General features: G+C 51.4%; 1 protein-coding gene across 1 annotated transcript in view; it reads right to left on the bottom strand.

The window, feature by feature from the left end:
- The window catches only part of EPHB3 (EPH receptor B3), a 135127-nt gene extending 132471 nt beyond the window's left edge, over positions 1-2656 (bottom strand). Inside the window, 1 exon segment of the mRNA XM_048505353.1 lies at positions 1969-2656. Coding sequence (XP_048361310.1) covers positions 1969-2059 — 91 coding nt within the window. The 5' untranslated portion in view covers positions 2060-2656.
- Between the last annotated feature and the right edge of the window lie 16695 nt (positions 2657-19351).

Raw genomic sequence — 19351 nt, 5'->3', positions numbered from 1 at the left:
CTGCCTCCCCACTCTTCCATTTTGCCATCCCAGCCTCCCGCCCCAGAGCGAACTCCGAATTCAAGATGCACAGGCTGTACCTTTAAAACAAACAGCAGGAATTCTTGAAACACACCAAAATGTACTCCGCTGAAAATAAAGCGTTCCAGTTTCTAATGCACTCAGACGGGCTGCAAACATGCCCGGGACTTTTGTTAGCAAAACCGAGGTGGAAGAACTGAAGCCCAAAAGGGTGGTGGGCATCATATCTGAAGATCAGTCCCCTCGCCCAACCTTTCTGCAAGAGGAGACAGCATGCACGCAGCGAAAACTTTGCAAATCGACCCCTACTCTGGCTTGTAAGTTGTTTCACAGTGTTGTGGTTGGCTCCGACCGAGAGGTATTCTGCCACTGGTGTTTCTGGAACGGCTCCGAGGAGCAACACGGCTACCTCTGAGTTTTGTCCTTTCCGGTCTGTAAACCGGAGGGGTTCCCAGAGCTGTCCAGCCAAACCTTGACAAGGGATCCCTGCCCTCAGCAGACGCATTTGCTGCAAAACCGAGGGAGTAATCGCCACCTACAGCATTAGGAAGAGGGGGAGAGGAGAAACCACGCTCGATTCAGCAAAGAGTTGTCTACCAAGGCTGATAAGCGGAGATTTCAGGGGAAGGCCCAACGTTTTGTGCCTGAACTAACTCGCGAGCAGCCTTTAGATCCCGAGCTGACATGAGCAAGGTCGGGATGCTGAGCACGCAACCCTCCTGGACGGCTGACCGTTCCCACAAAAACAGAACTTGCAAAGGGTTTGGCTTCTTCTAGGCTCCCGAGAGCATCCTTTTACAGATCAGCCTCCCGTGTCACGCCACAGAAGTCCACGCCGAATCCTAAACAAAGTTGGGCAGCAAACTTTTGAATGTCACAATCGGCACAGCCAGTTAACGCAAACAAGGGTCACGGAGGAGCCCGACGTTTCTTTGCCAGAGCCGGCGAAACCCCCACCCCACAATCTGACAAACCCCAAAGCAGCTCAGCGTTTCGCCGCAACGGTGCAAACGTAGCCCCGCTTTGCCCTATTGACCCCCGGTGGCTGCGCCAGGCCTCTTTCCCCCTGCCGTTCAGAAGATCCAAATCCAACCCCACTATTTGGGACTTTTCCACGAAGGCCTTTGAACCCAACCAGGTCGCCTGGTGCGTCATCCCGACTTTATCTCGGACTGATGGCCCAGCACAAAGGCCCGCTTTGGGGAGGAGAAGAAGGAAGCCGGACCCAGTTGTCAGGAGAGATCGGAAACCCCCAGAAAATCCGGGGGAATTCAGCACAGAGTCCCAAGGCCAATCTTGGAGCTCCACAGTCCTAGAAAGGGGGGGGGGCTCCAGATAAGTCACAGGACCCCCAAGTTCAAGAAACCAGAGAAAAGAAGGAAGAAATGAATGTTTCGACAGGGGGTCACAAGGTGGGGGCAGACATCATTATCCACCCCAGAAAGATGGGGACAATAGACTCCAAGACAATGGAAATAGGGTTTTCTTCGGCACGGGGCAGAAAATATCTTTGGGGGGGGGGTGTCGCCTATGCGATAGGGCTAGGGTTTTCTTTGGCACGCATGAGCGACCAGAGCGGAAAATATTTTTGGGGTGTCCCACCCATTCTCCCAGATAACGTCGTCCTTTGGCACGCATGGGCACCCAGAGCGGAAAATACCTTTGGGGTGCCCCGCAGATACTCCCAGCAATGGGGTCGGGGTTTGCTTCGGCCTGCAGGGCAGAAAATGCCCCCAAGGTGTTTCAAGCTCTGGGTCGCCCAAAGACCTCCCATGGGTCAGAATAATGAATCTATTTTACAGGGGAGTTGTGACGTTGCTCCGATCTACTCGGGAGTAAGTCCGGCTGCCTCCCTCCCAGGTCCTTCTGCCCCCTCCAAAGGAGGGGGGGCGAGGGAGGCCCTCTTCGCCGCCGCCCCCCCCCCCCCGGTCCCGGACTGGGTCTCACCTTCCAAAGCGCGGCAGCCGCCCGGCAGCAGGAGCAGAAGGAGCGGCAGCAGCAGCGGCGATCGGGGCGACCCCGGGCGGGCTGCGGCCATGGCGGGGGCCGGAGCCCGACGGGGCGGGCGCCTGTGGGGACCCCGCGTCGGCTGGACACTCCCGAGGGGAAACTCCACTCCAGGACCGGGGAGACCGATGCGGCGGCGCAGGTTCGCGGCCAGCCGAGCGCCTCCCGGGAAAAGCAAGCGGGGCGAGGAAGGGAGAAGTCCGGCCGCCCCCGCCCCACCCCCCGGGATCCGCAGCGGGGTCGGGCTTCCTCCGGGCGGCGTCTGCAAGTCCGACTTCGCTTCTGCCCACCGACTGTGGGATCGCAGGTCCGACGCGCGGAGTCCGGCGCTGCTTATTCCAGATCGGGACCGGAGCGCTGCAGACGGGTCGCCCTCGACGGGTTCGCCTCAACACCTTTCGGGACCGTCCGGGCCGGTCCCCTGCACAGATCTCCGGGGTTTGCCTCTGGCGGGATCTTGGGGGGGGGGGGGGGGCGGCAACCGTGCTGAGCCTCAGAGGTGTCCGCCCGGTGCTTCTTCCAATCGGGCTCCGCAGCCCGCTGCAAAGAGGCTGCCCGCCGCCCCCCTGCGAGCCCGGACTCAGCCCGGTCCCCACTTCGCCTCCGGAGTCCTCCCGCAGCCGCTCACGCTCTCGCACTGGGGGCTCCGGCTCAGGCGCCGCGGCTCAGACCCAGGGGGCGGGGCCAGGATGCCAATCACCCGCCCCGCCCCGCCCCTAGCAACCGAGCTCCCACTCGGAGCGAGCCGCCGCCCGGAGGCACGCCCCTAGCGACGCCGAGCCTCCCCTTCATTGGGTGGCGGCCGCTCTTCGGCGGGGGCGAGGCTCCGATGAAGAGGCGGAGCTAGAGAAAAGATGAATTAAAAGGGGACGTTCCCCGAGGAGGCACCGCCCCCTCGATTCTCGCCCACCTCTATTGGCCCTGCCGGGGCAGAGCGGGGAAAGCGCGCCACCTAGTGGCCCTGAGTGGAACCATCCGTTTTAAGGAGGGGGGAATGGGAACCCACAACCCGCCCACCTCCATTCATAACCAGGGGAGGAGGGGAGGGGTCGCCCGCGGATCGTCTCTCGGAGCGGCGCAGTCGGGATCGCCGAAGAGTCAGAAGGAAAATGCTGCTTCATAGCCTGGCCGGTTTCCCCGATCCGATCTCTGGGGCGATCTCCTGCAGATCCCGGCGAGCCGTCCTCCGACACGAGGGAAAGCAAAGGAGTGACACGTTTTCACGTGTTTCCGACTCTCGGCGACCTACGGGCAGGCAAATGATCTGAGCGAGGGAGGGGCCGTGGCTCAGCGCAAAAGCATCTGCGTGGTGTGCGGAGGGTCCCAGGTTCGATCCTCGGCACCCCCCCGTGGAAGGATCTGGCAGTGGGCGATGTGAACGCCCCCTGCCTAAAATCCTGGAGGGCTGCTTCCGGTTGGAATAGACAACACTCCCCTTGATGGACTGAGGTTAAGATTCACGTCAGGATAAGGCAGGTTCGTGTGTGGTTGGAAAGGCACCGTGGCTCGATGGCGGAGCATCAACCTGGCATCCAGACCGTCCCCAGCCTCTCCAGTTAAAAACACCAGGTGATGGGGAAGCCCCACACTTGAGACCTTGGAGAGCAGCTACCAGTCTGAGTCGGCAATTAGTGATGTCACACCAGGACGTTTGGTAGAATCATAGAACTGGAAGAGACTCCCAAGGGCCATCCAGTCCAACCCCCTGCAATGCAGGAACACACCATCAAAGCACCCCTGACAGATGGCCATCCAGCCTCTCTTTAAAAACCTCCCAAGAAGGAGACTCCACCACACTCCGAGGTAGTGAATTCCCCTGTCAAACAGCCCTGACAGTCATAAGAACATAAGAACAAGCCAGCTGAATCAGACCAGAGTCCATCTAGTCCAGCTCTCTGCTACTCGCAGTGGCCCACCAGGTGCCTTTGGGAGCTCACATGCAGGATGTGACAGCAATGGCCTTCTGCGGCTGTTGCTCCCAATCACCTGGTCTGTTAAGGCATTTGCAATCTCAGATCAAAGAGGATCAAGATTGGTAGCCATAGATCGACTTCCCCTCCATATATCTGTCCAAGCCCCTTTTAAAGCTATCCAGGTTAGTGGCCATCACCACCTCCTGCGGCAGCATATTCCAAACACCCATCACACGTTGCGTGAAGAAGTGTTTCCTTTTATTAGTCCTAATTCTTCCCCCCAGCATTTTCAATGGATGCCCCCTGGTTCTAGTATTGTGAGAAAGAGAGAAAAATGTCTCTCTGTCAACATTTTCTACCCCATGCATAATTTTATAGACTTCCATCATATCCCCCCTCAGACGTCTCCTCTCCAAACTAAAGAGTCCCAAACGCTGCAGCCTCTCCTCATAAGGAAGGTGCTCCAGTCCCTCAATCATCCTCGTTGCCCTTCTCTGCACTTTTTCTATCTCCTCAATATCCTTTTTGAGATGCGGTGACCAGAACTCCGGGGGTCAAAGTCAGGAAGTTTTTCATGGTGGAATCTCTTTTCCTTCACCTTGAACCCATGACTCCTGGTTCTAGTGTCTGGACAGAAAGGGCTGTTCGGCAGTGGAATGCACTACCTCGGAGTGTGGAAGAGTCTCCTTCTTTGGAGGTTTTTAAAGGGAGGCTGGATGACCATCTGACTGGAGTGTTTTGATGGTGCATTTCTGCATGGCAGGGGGTTGGACTGGATGGCCCTTGGGGTCCCTTCCAACTCTATGATTCTGTACTATTGTGTGGGCTAACAATCTAAAAGCAACGCCTTCCCCCTGGTTGCCTTCATTTGGAGTTGGTTGAGCCATCTAGAAGACCGAGGGTCATCCAGGCAAGCTGACCCCCCCCCCATCTTTCCCAGAATTCCAAAAATCTATTCCACAGAAGAGGTCTGTCCAGCAGGTGGACCTTCTGAAAAGTCTCTCTCGCTCTTACGTTTTCATTCCACTCGTCCTGCAAGAACAAAACCAATGTTTTTTCTCCTCTGGACCTTTTCCTAACAACAACCCTGTGAGGTGGCTTAGAGTTCTCCCTTTGGCTCCCCATCAGGTTTGGCGAATTGCGTGGGTTGGAACTTCAGTTTATCCAGGACAATCCAGTGGTTTGTAGACATTTAGAATGGAGACCCGGCCCTCTAAGCTCAGTATGGCGGCACTCTAGCAAAGTTCGTTCCACCCTTTTTTCCTCCCTCCCCCACATAACTAATAGGTTTCTGCATTGAATAATTAATTAGTTTACATTTTATTTTTCACAGTAAGTGTTTATAAATATAGACCAGTGTTGGCGAACCTTTTTGAGACCGAGTGCCCGAATTGCAACCCAAAACCCGCTTATTTATCGCAAAGTGCCAACATGACAATTTAACCTGAATACTGTGGTTTTAGTTTAGAAAAAATGGTTGGCTCCGAGGCATGCATTACTCAGGAGTAAGCTTGGTGGTAGTCGGTGGCTTTGCTTTGAAGCAACCGTGCAACTCTTCGGACGGATGAATCACGACCCTAGGAGGGTTTGCTCAGAAACAAGCCCCATTGCCAGCAACCAAGCTTACTCCCAGGTAAAGATCATGCTTTAGTTCTTCCCATGAAAATCAGTGGGGTTTAACAGCGCTTAACAGGGTTACCTGCACTGCTTCCCCAAAACTAGGTCTTAGGTTTAATGCTAATAATCAAGCCCCGCGGCCCAGGCCAGCCTACGTGTGTGTGTGGAGGGGGCACTCTGTTTGCGTGTGCCCACAGAGAGGGCTCTGAGTGCCACCTCTGGCACCTGTGCCATAGGTTTGCCACCACTGATATAGACTAACAGTGCTATACAAGGCATAATGTCAGACTGTCAAGACTAGGCATCTGGAAAATCCAGGTTCAAATTCCCACCTCCTCCATTTCAATTTTCACAACAGTCCAGTGAGGTGGGGCAGCTTGAGCATTAATGACTGGCTCCCGGCCACTCAGGGTTCTGAATTCGGTTCTCCCTGGTCCCAGCTCAACACCCTAAATACGATCCCGACTGATTTGATCGATTGTGCCGAATTTGAATTATTGTTTCTCACCGTGAGAACTGTTGGGTTGAACGGCAGGGGATGAATTTCCCCAATACAGAAAAATAAAATAAAGAATAGGATTGCAATGGGAACCTCTACGTGGTGTTGGTTTTTCTCAGCTCACCTGAAGCAGAAAAAACCTCCCCGGGTTTTCTCAACCCGGATGGAGGAATCATACATTCCGCACGAAACACTGACTTATCCAGGGCTGTGCGGGCTGCGATTCTGACCGCATCCCTGTGGAATGTGCACGTTACCCCAAAAGCGCACTCTGCCTACCGAGATGCCGAGCAGGTGACCACAGACCAGGGATCCTGAGCACATCGCAAAACCCCAGAGGAGTAATTGAGCAATCAGCGTGACAAACGAGAGAGGGAGGAACGGAGGGGGGGAATGTGATATCCCAAGTATGAGGAAGTGTATGAAAGAAACACCCATGAAATGCATTAAAAATCAATTAAGAGATGTCCTTTCTTTGTGGGGAGAGGAGACCACAGTGGGTAAAAATTGGCTGGAATAATGTTTGCTGGGATTGCTCATGTTGAAGAAAAGGAAGGGCCAGCGTTCGAATCGCTCCAGGTTTAATCCAAAGAATGACGCCTTCTGATATGCAGAGATTCTCTGTGGATGCTCAGGGCCAGGTTAGACCCCAAGAAGAAGAAGAGTTGGGTTTATATCCCTCCCCCTTTCTGTCCTGTTAGGAGACTCAAAGGGGCTTACAAACTCCTTCCCCTCCCCCCCCCCCACAAGAAACACCCTGTGAGGTGGGTGGGGCTGAGAAAGCTCCAAAGAGCCGTGACTAGCCCAAGGTCACCCAGCTGGCATGTGTGGGAATGCACAAGCTAATCTGGTTCCCCAGATAAGCCTCCACAGCTCAAGTGGCAGAGCAGGGAATCAAACCCGGTTCTCCAGATTAGAGTGCACCTGCTCTTAACCACTACACCACACTGGCTCTCAAGAGCCCAATCCAGATGGGGGACGTGAAATGGTTGTGGGAACAACAGAAGGTGGTGCTGGTGTATTTCCCCCCATTCATTGCCATAGCATGCACCCATGACACCAGCATGCGGGCACCTCAGAGCTGCTCAGCACCCTAACCCAGAAGTGTCCATCACCCAGGAATTACGCTGACATCTGAGAGTAAGCCGGTGCAGTGGGGGATGGACCGGAAGCAGCGGTGGGATCCAGCAGGTTCTCACAGGTTCCCGAGAGTAGGTTACTAAGTATTTGTGTGTGCCGAGAGGGGGTTACTAATTGGTGATTTTGCCACATGATTTTGGCCTGAGTTACGCCCCTCCTCTCAGCAGTAGCGCGCAGAACTTGAAGCAGCCTAGCAGGAGGTGCACCCGCGTGCGTGGCAGCCTGCGCCTGCGTGCATTCATTTCCCGCCCAAGGGCCGGCGCAGCGGCTGCGTCCTTGCCACAGCCCCGCCCAGGAATGCCCCGCCCCAGAATGCCTGGCCATGCCCCCGTCGTGCCCCGCCCAGCCCCATTGGCGCTACGCCACAGTTTGAATCCCACCACCATGGGAACCTGTTACTAACATTTTTGGATCCCACCACTGACCGGAAGGAATCCCAGGAGTGAAGCCAACTTCAGTCAGCTTCCACCAGGGCTTCACCCCGGGAACAACCCTCTCTACGGCCTCAGGCTTACACTGCCGGAAGGCGTGCTGTAAATCTATTCCTGCAATGTGGCTTTTCTGGTGGCAGGACAGATTTTATGTTTGTGAAACTGATGGATGGAAAATGCCTTCCAAGTTGCAGCCGAGTGATGGTGACTCTATAAGGTTTTCAAGCAAGAGGCGATCAGAGGTGGTTTGCCATTGCTGTGTAATGATCCTGGACTTCCCTAGTGGCTTGCCGTCCAAATGCTGACCGAATTCTGGGATCTGATGCGATTGGGTCAGCCCAGGGGTCTGCAACCTGTGGCTCTCCAGATGTTCGTGGACTACAATTCCCATCAGCCCCTGCCAGGTCCCTGTTCTCACCAGGCTCTGTCTCCAAATCTCCAGGAGTTCTTCAACCTGGAGTTGACAACTCTACCTCCTGAGACCCCACATTCCGATTAAGGTTGGAGAGTTGGAGCTGGCAACTCTATGGTCAAGGCAAGCAAAGCTAGACTTCAGTAATGCAGTGGTGAAGGAAAGATACTCTGTGCATGCTCAGAAGCACCAAGCTCCACTATGCCTCACAGCTCAAGACTGAGATTTAAAACTGTCAACAAGTTGAGTGCCCCCCCCCCAAAGGGAGCCAGGGGCGAGGGAAACCCTGGGATCACCGCTGTGCTTTAACTCCCGATTGCCGTCGGGTCAGGATTACGCTGCGGTAGAGAGAGGAAATGAAACTCTTTCCCCAGATAGAATCTGGCTTCGTTTTGGCTCCACCTGCCAGTCTGACAGATACTGGCAGGGTCCGCTCCTCTCTCTGCCATCTTTGGTAATACCTGTAGAACCCGTCCCGCCGGAGTTAAGACGCTGGATTTGGAGCCTGAATCTCTGGGCTCAGCAAAACAAACAGCCCCATCTCTCTGATTCACGCAGGGATCCCTGGTTTCTGAGAGTCAGATGGTTCCAATCTCAGCCTGCCTACCTCCCCCCCTCCCTCCCCGCCCCCATCCCAGGCACCCGAAAGTGTCCGCAGAGCCTGCATGAATCACAGGTGATGACAAGGCCATCCCCAGCTACTTCCTAGTTCCTTTTGGGTTTTCTTCTGTTTACAAACATTTTGGAAGAGCTCCACCCTCCAGCTTGGGAAAAGCAAAAGCAAAGCTCGGGCGAGGCTCTGCACAAGAAAAGTGGAGATTTTCACTGCCCATTAAAGGTGTCCCACCCTGTACCAGGACCTTGCAAGAGAAGGGGAGGGAGGGGAGGGAGTGAGGGGTGGCATGCAAGGGAGGGAGGGGGAGGGGCCCGGCATCTGGACATGGCCCACCCACCCTAGTGGAGGGAGAGGGAGGAGAGGGAGGTGGAGGGGTGGCATGCAAGGGAAGGGGGAGGGAGTAAGGGGTGGCATGTGTCAATCTACAGGCCTATAACCCCCCATCCTGTGTGCTCAGAGAAAGAAAGAAATTAAACAATTAACATTCCCTTCTGTGTGCCAAAGAGCACACCCTCTTCATCGCGCGTCATCGTGCCAACCTTACCTCCTATCAATCTCCGCCGGGGAGGAGCAATTCTGTCATGTCTCTGCATCAGCTGTGATTGACGGATCCAACGACGTCCATTCCAGTAGAACAACCAGGCTGCAAAAGGGCTTGTCTGTTGCATCTCTGCTGGAGTCCCTGTTCTGGACCAGGAACTCATTTTCAATCATGTTCAGAACAGTGACTCATGCAGAGACTCCGAGATGATGCTCCTCTGCACACTGGAATGTTTTATTCCTTGTAAAAGTGATTTTTGTTAATGTAAGAAGAAATCGCCCTCCCAGTTTTAACTTAGTAAAAAGAATCATGGCTCAGTTGTCAGCGGAGTCTGAAACTCCAACGCTAAGGGAAAGCAAACACGAAAAGAAAAAACAGATCAATGGCTGCGTTCCTGGAATGCAGCTTATCGAGCATTTGTGTTTTCTCTGTCATCGTCGCAACCCATTTTGAGTTTCTTATTTGGAAAGAAAGCAAGATTGTAAACATGACGTTAAACCCGGCTGGCCCATTTTCAAGGGACTCTGGCTTGATGTGTCATTGTTCTAAGGGTGGCATCTACTTGTCTGGGCTGGTTCTATGTTTGGGAGACTCTCAAGGAGATGCTCTTCAGTTGGCCTCTCCCGGCGCGAGGAAGATGAAGGCAGGCAAGCAAGCAAACAGCACCTGCTACTGTCAGCTGCTATTGTTCCACCTGTGCCTGCCTGGGCAGATGAGCAGCTGATTTGAATGTGCAGAGCACAGAGCTGATGGCCTTCCCTCCAAGGGCTGGCTGTTGTTTTTCCTTGAAGGCATCACGGCTGCTCACTTGGGAGGCGGGATGAACGGCGTGTTGGAAAGGGCCGTCAAGTTGCAGCCGGTTCAGGATGACCCCATTGGGTTTTCAAGGCAAGAGATGAACAGGGGTAGTTTGCCGTTGCCTACCTCACCGCAGCAACCTTGGACTTCCTTGGTGGTCTCCCATCCAAAAACTAACCAGGGCTAACCTCGCTCAGCTTCTGAGATCTGACCAGATCATCCAGGTCCAGACGAGAAACAGCAGCCAGCTTCAAACATGGCAGCCACCGTTCCCGCTCTTTTTGCCTTATGCAAAAGAAGAAGACTTAGGGAGCTGGGGATGTATAGTTTGGTGAAGAGAAGGTTAAGAGGTGACCTGATAGCCATGTTGAGATATTTGAAGGAATGTCACGTTGGTGAGGGAGCAAGCTTGTTTTCTGCTGCCCCGGAGACTAGAACCAAGAATAATGGGTACAAGCAGAGGTGGGATCCAGCAGGTTCTCACAGGTTCCCGAGAGTAGCTTACTAATTATTTGTGTGTGCCGAGAGGGGGTTACTAATTGGTGATTTTTGCCTTAGTTACGCCCCTCCTCTCAGCAGTAGCACACAGAACTTGAAGCAGTCTAGCAGGAGGTGCACTGGCGTGCGTGGCAGCCTGCGCCTGTGTGCATTTGTTTCCCGCCCAAGGACTGGCGGAGCAACTGCATCCTTGCCACAGCCCCGCCCAGCAATTCCCTGCCCCTGGAATGCCCGGCCACGCCCCCATCGTGCCCCGCCCAGCCCCATTGGCGCTGCGCCACAGTTTGAATCCCACAACCATGGGAACCTGTTAGTAAAATTTTAGGATCCCACCACTAGGTTCAAGGTGAAGAAAAAGAGATTCCACCTAAACATTAGGAAAAACTTCCTGGCAGTCAGGGCTGTTCGACAGTGCAATGCACTGCCTCAGAGTGTGGTGGTGGAGTCTCCTTCTTTGGAGGTTTTTGAAGAAAGGCTGGATGGCCATCTGTCAGCAGTGCTTTGATTGTGTGCTCCTGCATTGCACGGGGTTGGACTGGATGGCCCTTGGGGTCCCTTCCAACTCTGTGATTCTATGAAGAACACAGCAGTCGTGTGCTGAGGATTAGTGGGGTGGTTGAAGCCTTCCAAGAAAACCCACCATGCCACCACTCAGATACAGTGGGCAACCTACAATCCAGAACTGAAACAAGGCAAGGAACTACCATGGAGTATGTTGAGTCAAGGGACTTCTGCAGTGGGGACTGGACTTGATGCATTGCAGGGGGTTGGACTTGATGGCCCTTGGCGTCTCTTCAACTCTATGATTCTAGGTGGAGTTATCTACCCTGAAGTGGAGCATCTAGATCTCCCAGAATTACAATTGATCCCCAGACCACGAGGATTAGTTCCCCTGGAAAAAAATGGTTGCTACCAGAGGTGGGATCCAGCAGGTTCTCACAGGTTCCCGAGAGTAGGCTACTAATTATTTGTGTGTGCCGAGAGGGGGTTACTAATTTGGCCACGTGATTTTTGCCTTAGTTACGCCCCTTCTCTCAGCAGTAGCGCGCAGAACTTGAAGCAGTCTAGCAGGAGGTGCACGGGCGTGCGTGGCAGCCTGCTCCTGCATGCATTCGTTTCCTGCCCAAGGACCAGCGCAGCGGCTGCGTCCTTGCCACAGCCCCGCCCAGGAATGCCCCGCCCCCGGAATACCCGGCCACGCCCCCGTTGTGCCCTGCCCAGCCCCATTGGCGCTACGCCACAGTTTGAATCCCACCACCATGGGAACCTGTTACTAAAATTTTTGGATCCCACCACTGGTTGCTACAGATGGCATTGTACCCCAACAAGATCCCTCCCCTCCCCACATTTCATCATCAGACTGGGGAAAGTCAAGAGCAAAACCCAGGTGAGGCTTTGCAAAGGGAAAATGCCCATGAAAAGTGTCCCACCCTGCATTGGGATCTAGCCTTGCTGCAGGCTTAGAAATCTATAGACCTGTAATCCCCATCTTGTGTGCTCAGAGAAAGAAATGAATTAATCTATTAGCCTTCCCTTCTGCGTGCCAAAGCACACCCTCTTCATCACGCGTCATCATGCTAACCTTGCCTCCTCCTATCAATCTCTGGCGGGGACGAGCAATTCTGTCATGTCTCCGTGTCAGCTGTGGTTGATCCAATAACATCCATTCCAGCAGAATGACCAGGCTGCAGAAGGGCATGCCTGTTGCATCTCTGCTGGAGTCACCGTACTGGGAACTCATTTTTGATCATGTTCAGAATAGTGGCTGATGCAGCATCTCAGAGATCATGCTCCCCTGCAAGCTGGAACTTTGTATTTATTTTTTCCCCATAACCTTTACTGAATAATAAAATTAAAACAAAGTCTTAGACTGTCGAAGGCTTTCACGGCTGGAATCACTGTGGTGCTGTGTGGTTTCCGGGCTGTGTGGCCGTGTTCTAGCAGCATTCTCTCCTGACGTTTCGCCTGCATCTGTGGCTGGCATCTTCAGAGGATCTGCAAATGATCCTCTGAAGATGCCAGCCACAGATGCACGCGAAACGTCAGGAGAGAATGCTGCTAGAACATGGCCACACAGCCCGGAAACCACACAGCACCCAAAAGTCTTAGGCCCCTTCCGCACATGCAAAATAATGCGTTTTCAAACCACTTTCACAACTGTTTGCAAGTGGATTTTGCCATTCTGCACAGCTTCAAAGAGCACTGAAAGCAGTTTGAAAGTGCATTATTCTGCATGTGCGGAATGAGCCTTAGATTCTTGTTTACACCCATAAATGCAAATTAACAAATAAATCGCTACTTGCCTACATTGACACTTATAATTAACATCGACTGCCAACTTTTGCCCAAACTCAAACCTTCCTTCATTTAACTTAAGACCGGAAAACTTTATGTAGATAGACCGGTTTCTCTTTTGTTGATCTTTTGAGTTTTTCCAAGCTTATTGAAAAGAGTTATCTCTAAATTACTAAGCAAAGGAACAACAAATTCTGCAATGCTGTTTAATTTAACAGTTTAGGATTACTCAATTACCTTCTAATTTGTTTACATGCCACCTAAACCACAAAACCTGAAACAGGTAATAAGCAATATCTTGCTTTAAGGTAAGATATTAAAAGCTTCCAACTTTCTACCTACGATTTCCAACTTTGATTCCTTATCAAAGATTATAATTCACCTTATAGTTGCCTTGTGCGGAATCCACCTCCATTTCTCACTTCCTGTTTATTTTTGTCATTTCTGGTTTTTTAAAAAATGTTAGGAGGTAAAATCTTTAAAGCCTCAATTACATGTACTATGGGGAATCAGAGGTGGGATCCAGCAGGTTCTCACTGGTTCCCGAGAGTAGGTTACGAATTATTTGTGTGTGCCGAGAGGGGGTTACACTGGTGATTTTACACGCGATTTCTTGCCTTAGTTACACCCTCCGTGCCAGCGCCAGAACTTGAAGCAGTTCAGCAGGAGGCACTGTGCGCGGTACCTCGCTTCGCGCGGCATTCGCTTTCCGCCATATCCGCAGCTGCCGCTGCCCTTGCCACAGCCCTACCAGGAATGCCCGCCTCGAATGCCCAGCCACGCCGTAAGTTTCCGCCCCATTACGCCATACGCCACAGTTTGAATCCCACCACCGAACCTGTTACTTAATTTTTTGGATCCCACCACTGTGGGGAATTGCCTCATGGGGCATGGAAGCACGGATTCCATGGAGAATTTTTACAAATGGAAAAAAACACAAAATGGCAACCAGGAATCGTTTTGAGGGGGGGTGAGAACATCTCGGGATGGGGGGGGGAGCAATCAAAACCATTTTGCAAATGTTCTGCAAATGTTTTCAGACTAGGTGCAGAGGTTCTTATTCTCCAGAGGGTTAGGATTATAATTCCATCAGCCCCTGCCAGCATGGCCAATTGTAGGGGCTGATGGGAATTGTAGTCCATAACATCTGGAGTGCCAAAGGTTCGCCACCACTGGTAGGCCAATGCTAGCCTGAACCAATCTCGAATTCTTCCTAAAAGCAATGCTCCCTAGTTTGACCCTGTTCGTATTTCTCCTCCTCACTTCACCACCGGTCAAACCCTGGAGCATCCTTGCCTGCGCCCTCCTCATTTTGAAGGGACCCCGAGACTGAGGTGGCATTGTGTACATGGCATGACGCGAGGGAAAGGGGATGCCGGCGGGTTCTTCTCAGAGGACTCGCCCTCGGCTTGGCCCTGCCAGCGAACCTGGAAAGCAGCTGGGCTCTTTCCCTTGTCAAGGGCAAAAGAAACCCGACCTGCTCCTGCCTCCTCGTCCGTCTGCCGAGGGCCCAAGATGAGGCTGGTGGTCCGGTGCCGTGCCGAGGGAGCTTGGAAGGAAGCTATTGACACTTCCTTCCCCTCCAGCTCACAGGTGTCAAACGCCTTCTGAGAGAGAGGTCCCGCTTACGGTTTTAATTATGTTTCTCGAACAGCTTCCGCTCCTGCAGAGGAGAAAGGGCTGGAGGAAACAGTGGAGCCTTGGCATTGGGCCCAAATGTCTAGTCCCTCGGTTGCCAACAGAGAACTGGGCAATTCCTGGAGGTTTGGGGAGAGTCTTAGGCCCTTCCACATTACGAATATCGAATCTTCAATCCACTCACAATGGTTTGCAAGTGATTTTGTTATTCGACAGCTGCAAAGCATCGAAGTTAAGCCTGGTAACCTGGCAGAGTCGATAAATTCATGGATCAAATCCCATTGACCCCTGCCAAATTGGCCATGCTGGCAGGGGCTGATGGGAATTGTAGTCCATGAACATCCGGGGAGCCGCAGGTTGCAGACCCCTGGTATATTGTATGTTGAATTTATATATCGCCCTCCCCCGAAAGGCTCAGGGTGGTGCACAACAAAAGTAACGATAACAGCAATCACCACATAAACATCAGTTAGGCATAGCCAATCAACAACATCGATAAGCATAACATTATGAATACCAAGACATCCAAAAACATAAAGAAGAGTTTTGGAAGAAGAGTTTTGGATTTATATCCCCCCCTTTCTCTCCTGTAGGAGACTCAAAGGATAATCTTCTTTGCCCTTCCCTCACAAAAAAAACACCCTGTGAGGTGGGTGCGGCTGAGAGCTCCAAGAAACTGTGACTAGCCCAAGGTCACCCAACTGGTATGGAGTGCACAGGCTAATCTGAATTTCAGATAAGTTTCACAGCTCACAGGCAGAGCAGGAATCAAAACCCAGTTCCAGATTATATGACGAAATTTTAACCTCCTATCGCCACTGCCGACATTGCTAAAATTCAGCCAGTAATCATCATAACATTACACATTATAAAATATCATAAGCGTTGCTATCGTGAAATGGAAAAAAATCAGTAAACATAGCCCATTAGCATATCATGTAACAGTGTAAGCAACAAGGTAATAATAATCATAACAGCACACATAGCAAAGACTAACATAATAATACCATCATTTAACAAAACGGCCGAAACAAGTGCATTGAAAGTGGATTGAAAGTGCATCATTTTGCACGTACGGAAGGAGTCTTAGAGAAGGGGGTGCTTGGGGAGACCAAAGGAGCGCCCTCAGTGGGTATAATTTGGGTTGCCAGCTCAGGGTTGGTAAGTATCTGGGCATTTGGGGGTGGAGCCTGAGGAGGGCGGAGTTTCGGGAGGGGAGGGACTTCAATGGGGTAAAATGCCCGAGAATCCACCTACTGGGAACTCTTCCACAGGAACTGTGCCTAAAGATCACTAGTAATTGCAGGAAATCTCCAGCCACCACCTGGAAGTCGGCAACCCTAGATATACAGTTTATGGTGGCGGTTCTGGCATTCAGAGAAGTTAGACTACAATTTCATCAGCCCCGCCAGCCGGCCACTGACCGCTGGCAAGGGTTGATGGGAATTGTAGTCCATAACATCTGGAGTGCTAAAGGTTCGCCACCACGGTTCTAGACTCCTATCCTTCAAAGCAGCCTTTTTCTCCAGGGAAGCTGATCTCTGTAATCTGGAGATCAAGCCACGATGTTGAATTTGTTTTCCTCACCAGGATACTCGGCAACCGATCTCGCTAATTCAACCCAATACTACCTTTGAATTTCTTAAAGTGAGGCTACAGAAGGAGGAGAAGAAGAGTTGGATCTATATCCCACTTCTTCCCAAGGCACACAGCAACACAACATCAACACAAACAAAGTTACCACGAAAGCAAAGGCAGATTCTGGGCCCGTGAACCTTGTTGAAGGCGTAGCGGATTTACTCGAGTAGACCATCTTTGCAGGATCTACCGGCATCCAGAACTGGCTAGACGGTTTACACCACTGTGCAGTTCCTATTTATTGCCATTCATTGACAGTGCTTCGCCAGCATCTCACAGGTGTTTCTAGCACACCTCAATAATTGCCATACTGCGCGAACTATATACAAAAGTGGTACCAATCAGGTGCCCTCACTTATCAGGTTTTGGTGTCACAAGCTGTGCATTCCGGTATTAATTCGCACACGGCACCCAGTAGAAGGAGGGTCCAGCTGTCATTTAGATTTTGCTCATGTAAACATTCACACATGTTCTGACAACAAGCTCCTTTCCCCTCCTTTCCCCACAACAGACACCTTGTGAGGTATGTGGAGCTGAGAGAGCTCTGAAGAACTGTGACTAGCCCATGATCACCCAGCTGGCGTGTGTTGGAGTGCACAAGCTAATCTAGTTCCCCAGATAAGCCTCCACAACTCAGCGGCAGAGCCGGGAATCAAACCCGTCTTCCGATTAGAGCCGCGACTTCAATATGCGTCATGTTTTCAGGCATGTGGTTATGAAAGAGATGTGGGACTCTAATTTGTGGACTGCTCCAGTCCGGCCTTAGCAGGAAGCTTCCGCTAGGGTGACCCTAGCAGGTGACCCTGCCAGCGATTTGAATTGTCTTTCTTTTGAACAACGCAACTTTGGGTCATGCATACCTGTATTGGATCTTGAGAGTCAGCCAGTGGACCCAAAATTCTTTTAGTAACAGGTTCCCATGGTGGTGGATTCAAATCCGTATGAAGGCCAATGGCTGGGCTGGCATTCGGGCATGGTCAGGTATTCCGGGTTGTGGTATGACGAGCCGCCCACCGGGTCCTTGGGCAGGAAATCCACGTAACGCGAGGGTGCAGGCTGCCACACACCGGTGCACCTCTTTAAGGACTGCTGTTCTATGCTACTGTTGAGAGTGAGGGCATAACTAAGTGCAAAATTCATAGTGGCAAAATCACCAATTAGTAACCCCCTCTCAGCACACACTAATAATTAGTAACCTACTCTCGGGAACCTGTGAGAACCTGCTGGATCCCACCTCAGGAGTCAGCATGGTGTAATGGTTAAGGTGTTGGACTAGGATCTTGGAAATCCGAGTTTGAATCCTCACTCTGCCACAGAAACTTGCTGCGTGACCTTGGGGTAGTCGCAGGCTCTCAGCCTCTACCCTGGAGAGTATTTGGGTGGGAGACACCCAAGGAATACCAGGGTCATGACCAGGAAGTGAGCAACAGCAAAGCTACCTCTGAACTTTCTTTTTCTCGAAGACCCTGCAAAATTGCCCCGAAGTTGCTTGGGGCCCCTTCCTCGCGACATGCAGAATAATGCACTCAACTGACATTCACAATTGTTGCAAGTGATCTTGCTCTTCCACAATAAGTAAAATCCAGCTTCAGCAATGAAGTGGACGTTCTTTAAAGTCCATCATTCTGCATAAAGCGAAGGCCTTTTAATATCGAAAAAATATACCGCCTAAAACACTTTATATCCATTTTAACTGGCACAAGTACGTCATTTGTCTAGTGGGTTTTTTGTTACAGTGGTGGGAACGTTAAGGTTAAGAGGAAAGTCGGCGTTTGTTTTGTTTGTTTAGTTTAGAAGGTGGTGGTGGGGAGGACTGAAAGGAGCCATTGTGGAGGATTATGCAATTATAAATGCCCTTTTCTCCTTGTAAAAGAAGTCAGCCAACAGATTTACTTAGTGTTAGATTCAGGACAGACAAAAGCGGGACACGGCGAACCGGGGAGATCGCCGGGATACTTACTTAGATGACAGGTGATTTTTTTGCACAAAGACATTATCCTGTTTGGAATCAGGTTCAGCCTCCAACGTCGTTAAAACAAGAGGAGATCGTTCCAAGAGGAGCTCTCAGAAACGAATTCTTTAAACTGCGCATAACACTGCGTTTGCATCGGGTTTCGTCTCTTACTTGGTGTCATGTTTCCTCGTTCGCCATTTTGCTTCTGTCTCCCAGTTTGGTGCTTTTTTGAGAAACCGCTTCGGTTTAAAAAAAGAAGGTAGAAAGGGGCAGAGAAAGTAAAGTGGTGGCGCTGACAAACCACTCTGAACAGTTCAAAGAGAAGAAGAAGAGTTGGATTTGTATCCCCTTCTCCTCTGTAAGGAGACTCAAAGGCTGATTAAACTTTTCCTTCCACCACAACAAACACCGCAGAGGTGGGTGGGGGCTGAGAGAGCTCCAAGAAGCTGTGACTAGCCCAAGGTCACCAGTTGGTATGTGTGGAGTGCACAGGCTAGTCTGAATTCCCCAGATAAGCCTCCACAACTCAAGCGGCAGAGCTGGGAATCAAACCTCGCCCTCCAGATCAGAGTGCACCTGCTCTTAGCCGCTGCTCTTAGCCCCTACCCCACTGCTGCTCCTCTTATATAAAAACCTCCCGGTGTTCTGATGCAAATAAAATAATGGAGGTAATTCTGATGCGTGGCAAACTCTTCTCACAGAAGCAAAAATGTTTTTTTTAATTGGGTATCCATCGGAGAAGGAGGAGGAAAATGCCGATTACCCAAAACGTGGCTTGCAATCTGCAATTAGCCAACCACAAAGGAGCCCTTCCCCAGCTATTCAAATGCAAAATCCTGTGACTGCAAGAGAAATCCAATACAATTTGGGAAGTGGCAAAATAATCAAGGAAGCCTTGTAGCTGATATAAATTCCGGTGGTTCCTACCATTCGGGCCTTAATTAAAAAAAAAGCCAGCCACCCTTACGAGGGGAGGGGGGGAGACAGGCAAAGCAGTCTGAAAAGTTATTATAGCTTTAAAAGATGAATCAGCCCCAACAAGGGCCCCTTCCGCACATGCAGAATAATGCACTTTCAATCCACTTTCACAACTGTTTGCAAGTGGATTTTGCTATTCAATAATAATGCAACCAGCCGCAGTGCATTGAAAGTGGATTGAAAGTGCATTATTCTGCATGTGCGGAAGGGGCCAAGAAAGGTGTGAACCACCTACAAGCCCATGTGCTAAAGAAGGGTGTAGGAACTCCTGGCTGCAGGAGGGTTGCCAGTCTCAAGGCAGGTGTACAACAGGTACAGCTTTTGCACATGCTGAATAATGCACTTTCAACTCAAT

This window comes from Sphaerodactylus townsendi, linkage group LG08 (assembly GCF_021028975.2).
Source record: "Sphaerodactylus townsendi isolate TG3544 linkage group LG08, MPM_Stown_v2.3, whole genome shotgun sequence".
Taxonomy (NCBI): Eukaryota; Metazoa; Chordata; class Lepidosauria; order Squamata; family Sphaerodactylidae; genus Sphaerodactylus; species Sphaerodactylus townsendi.
The sequence above is the reverse complement of the archived record's forward strand: the minus strand, read 5'-3'. Positions and strand labels throughout refer to the sequence as shown.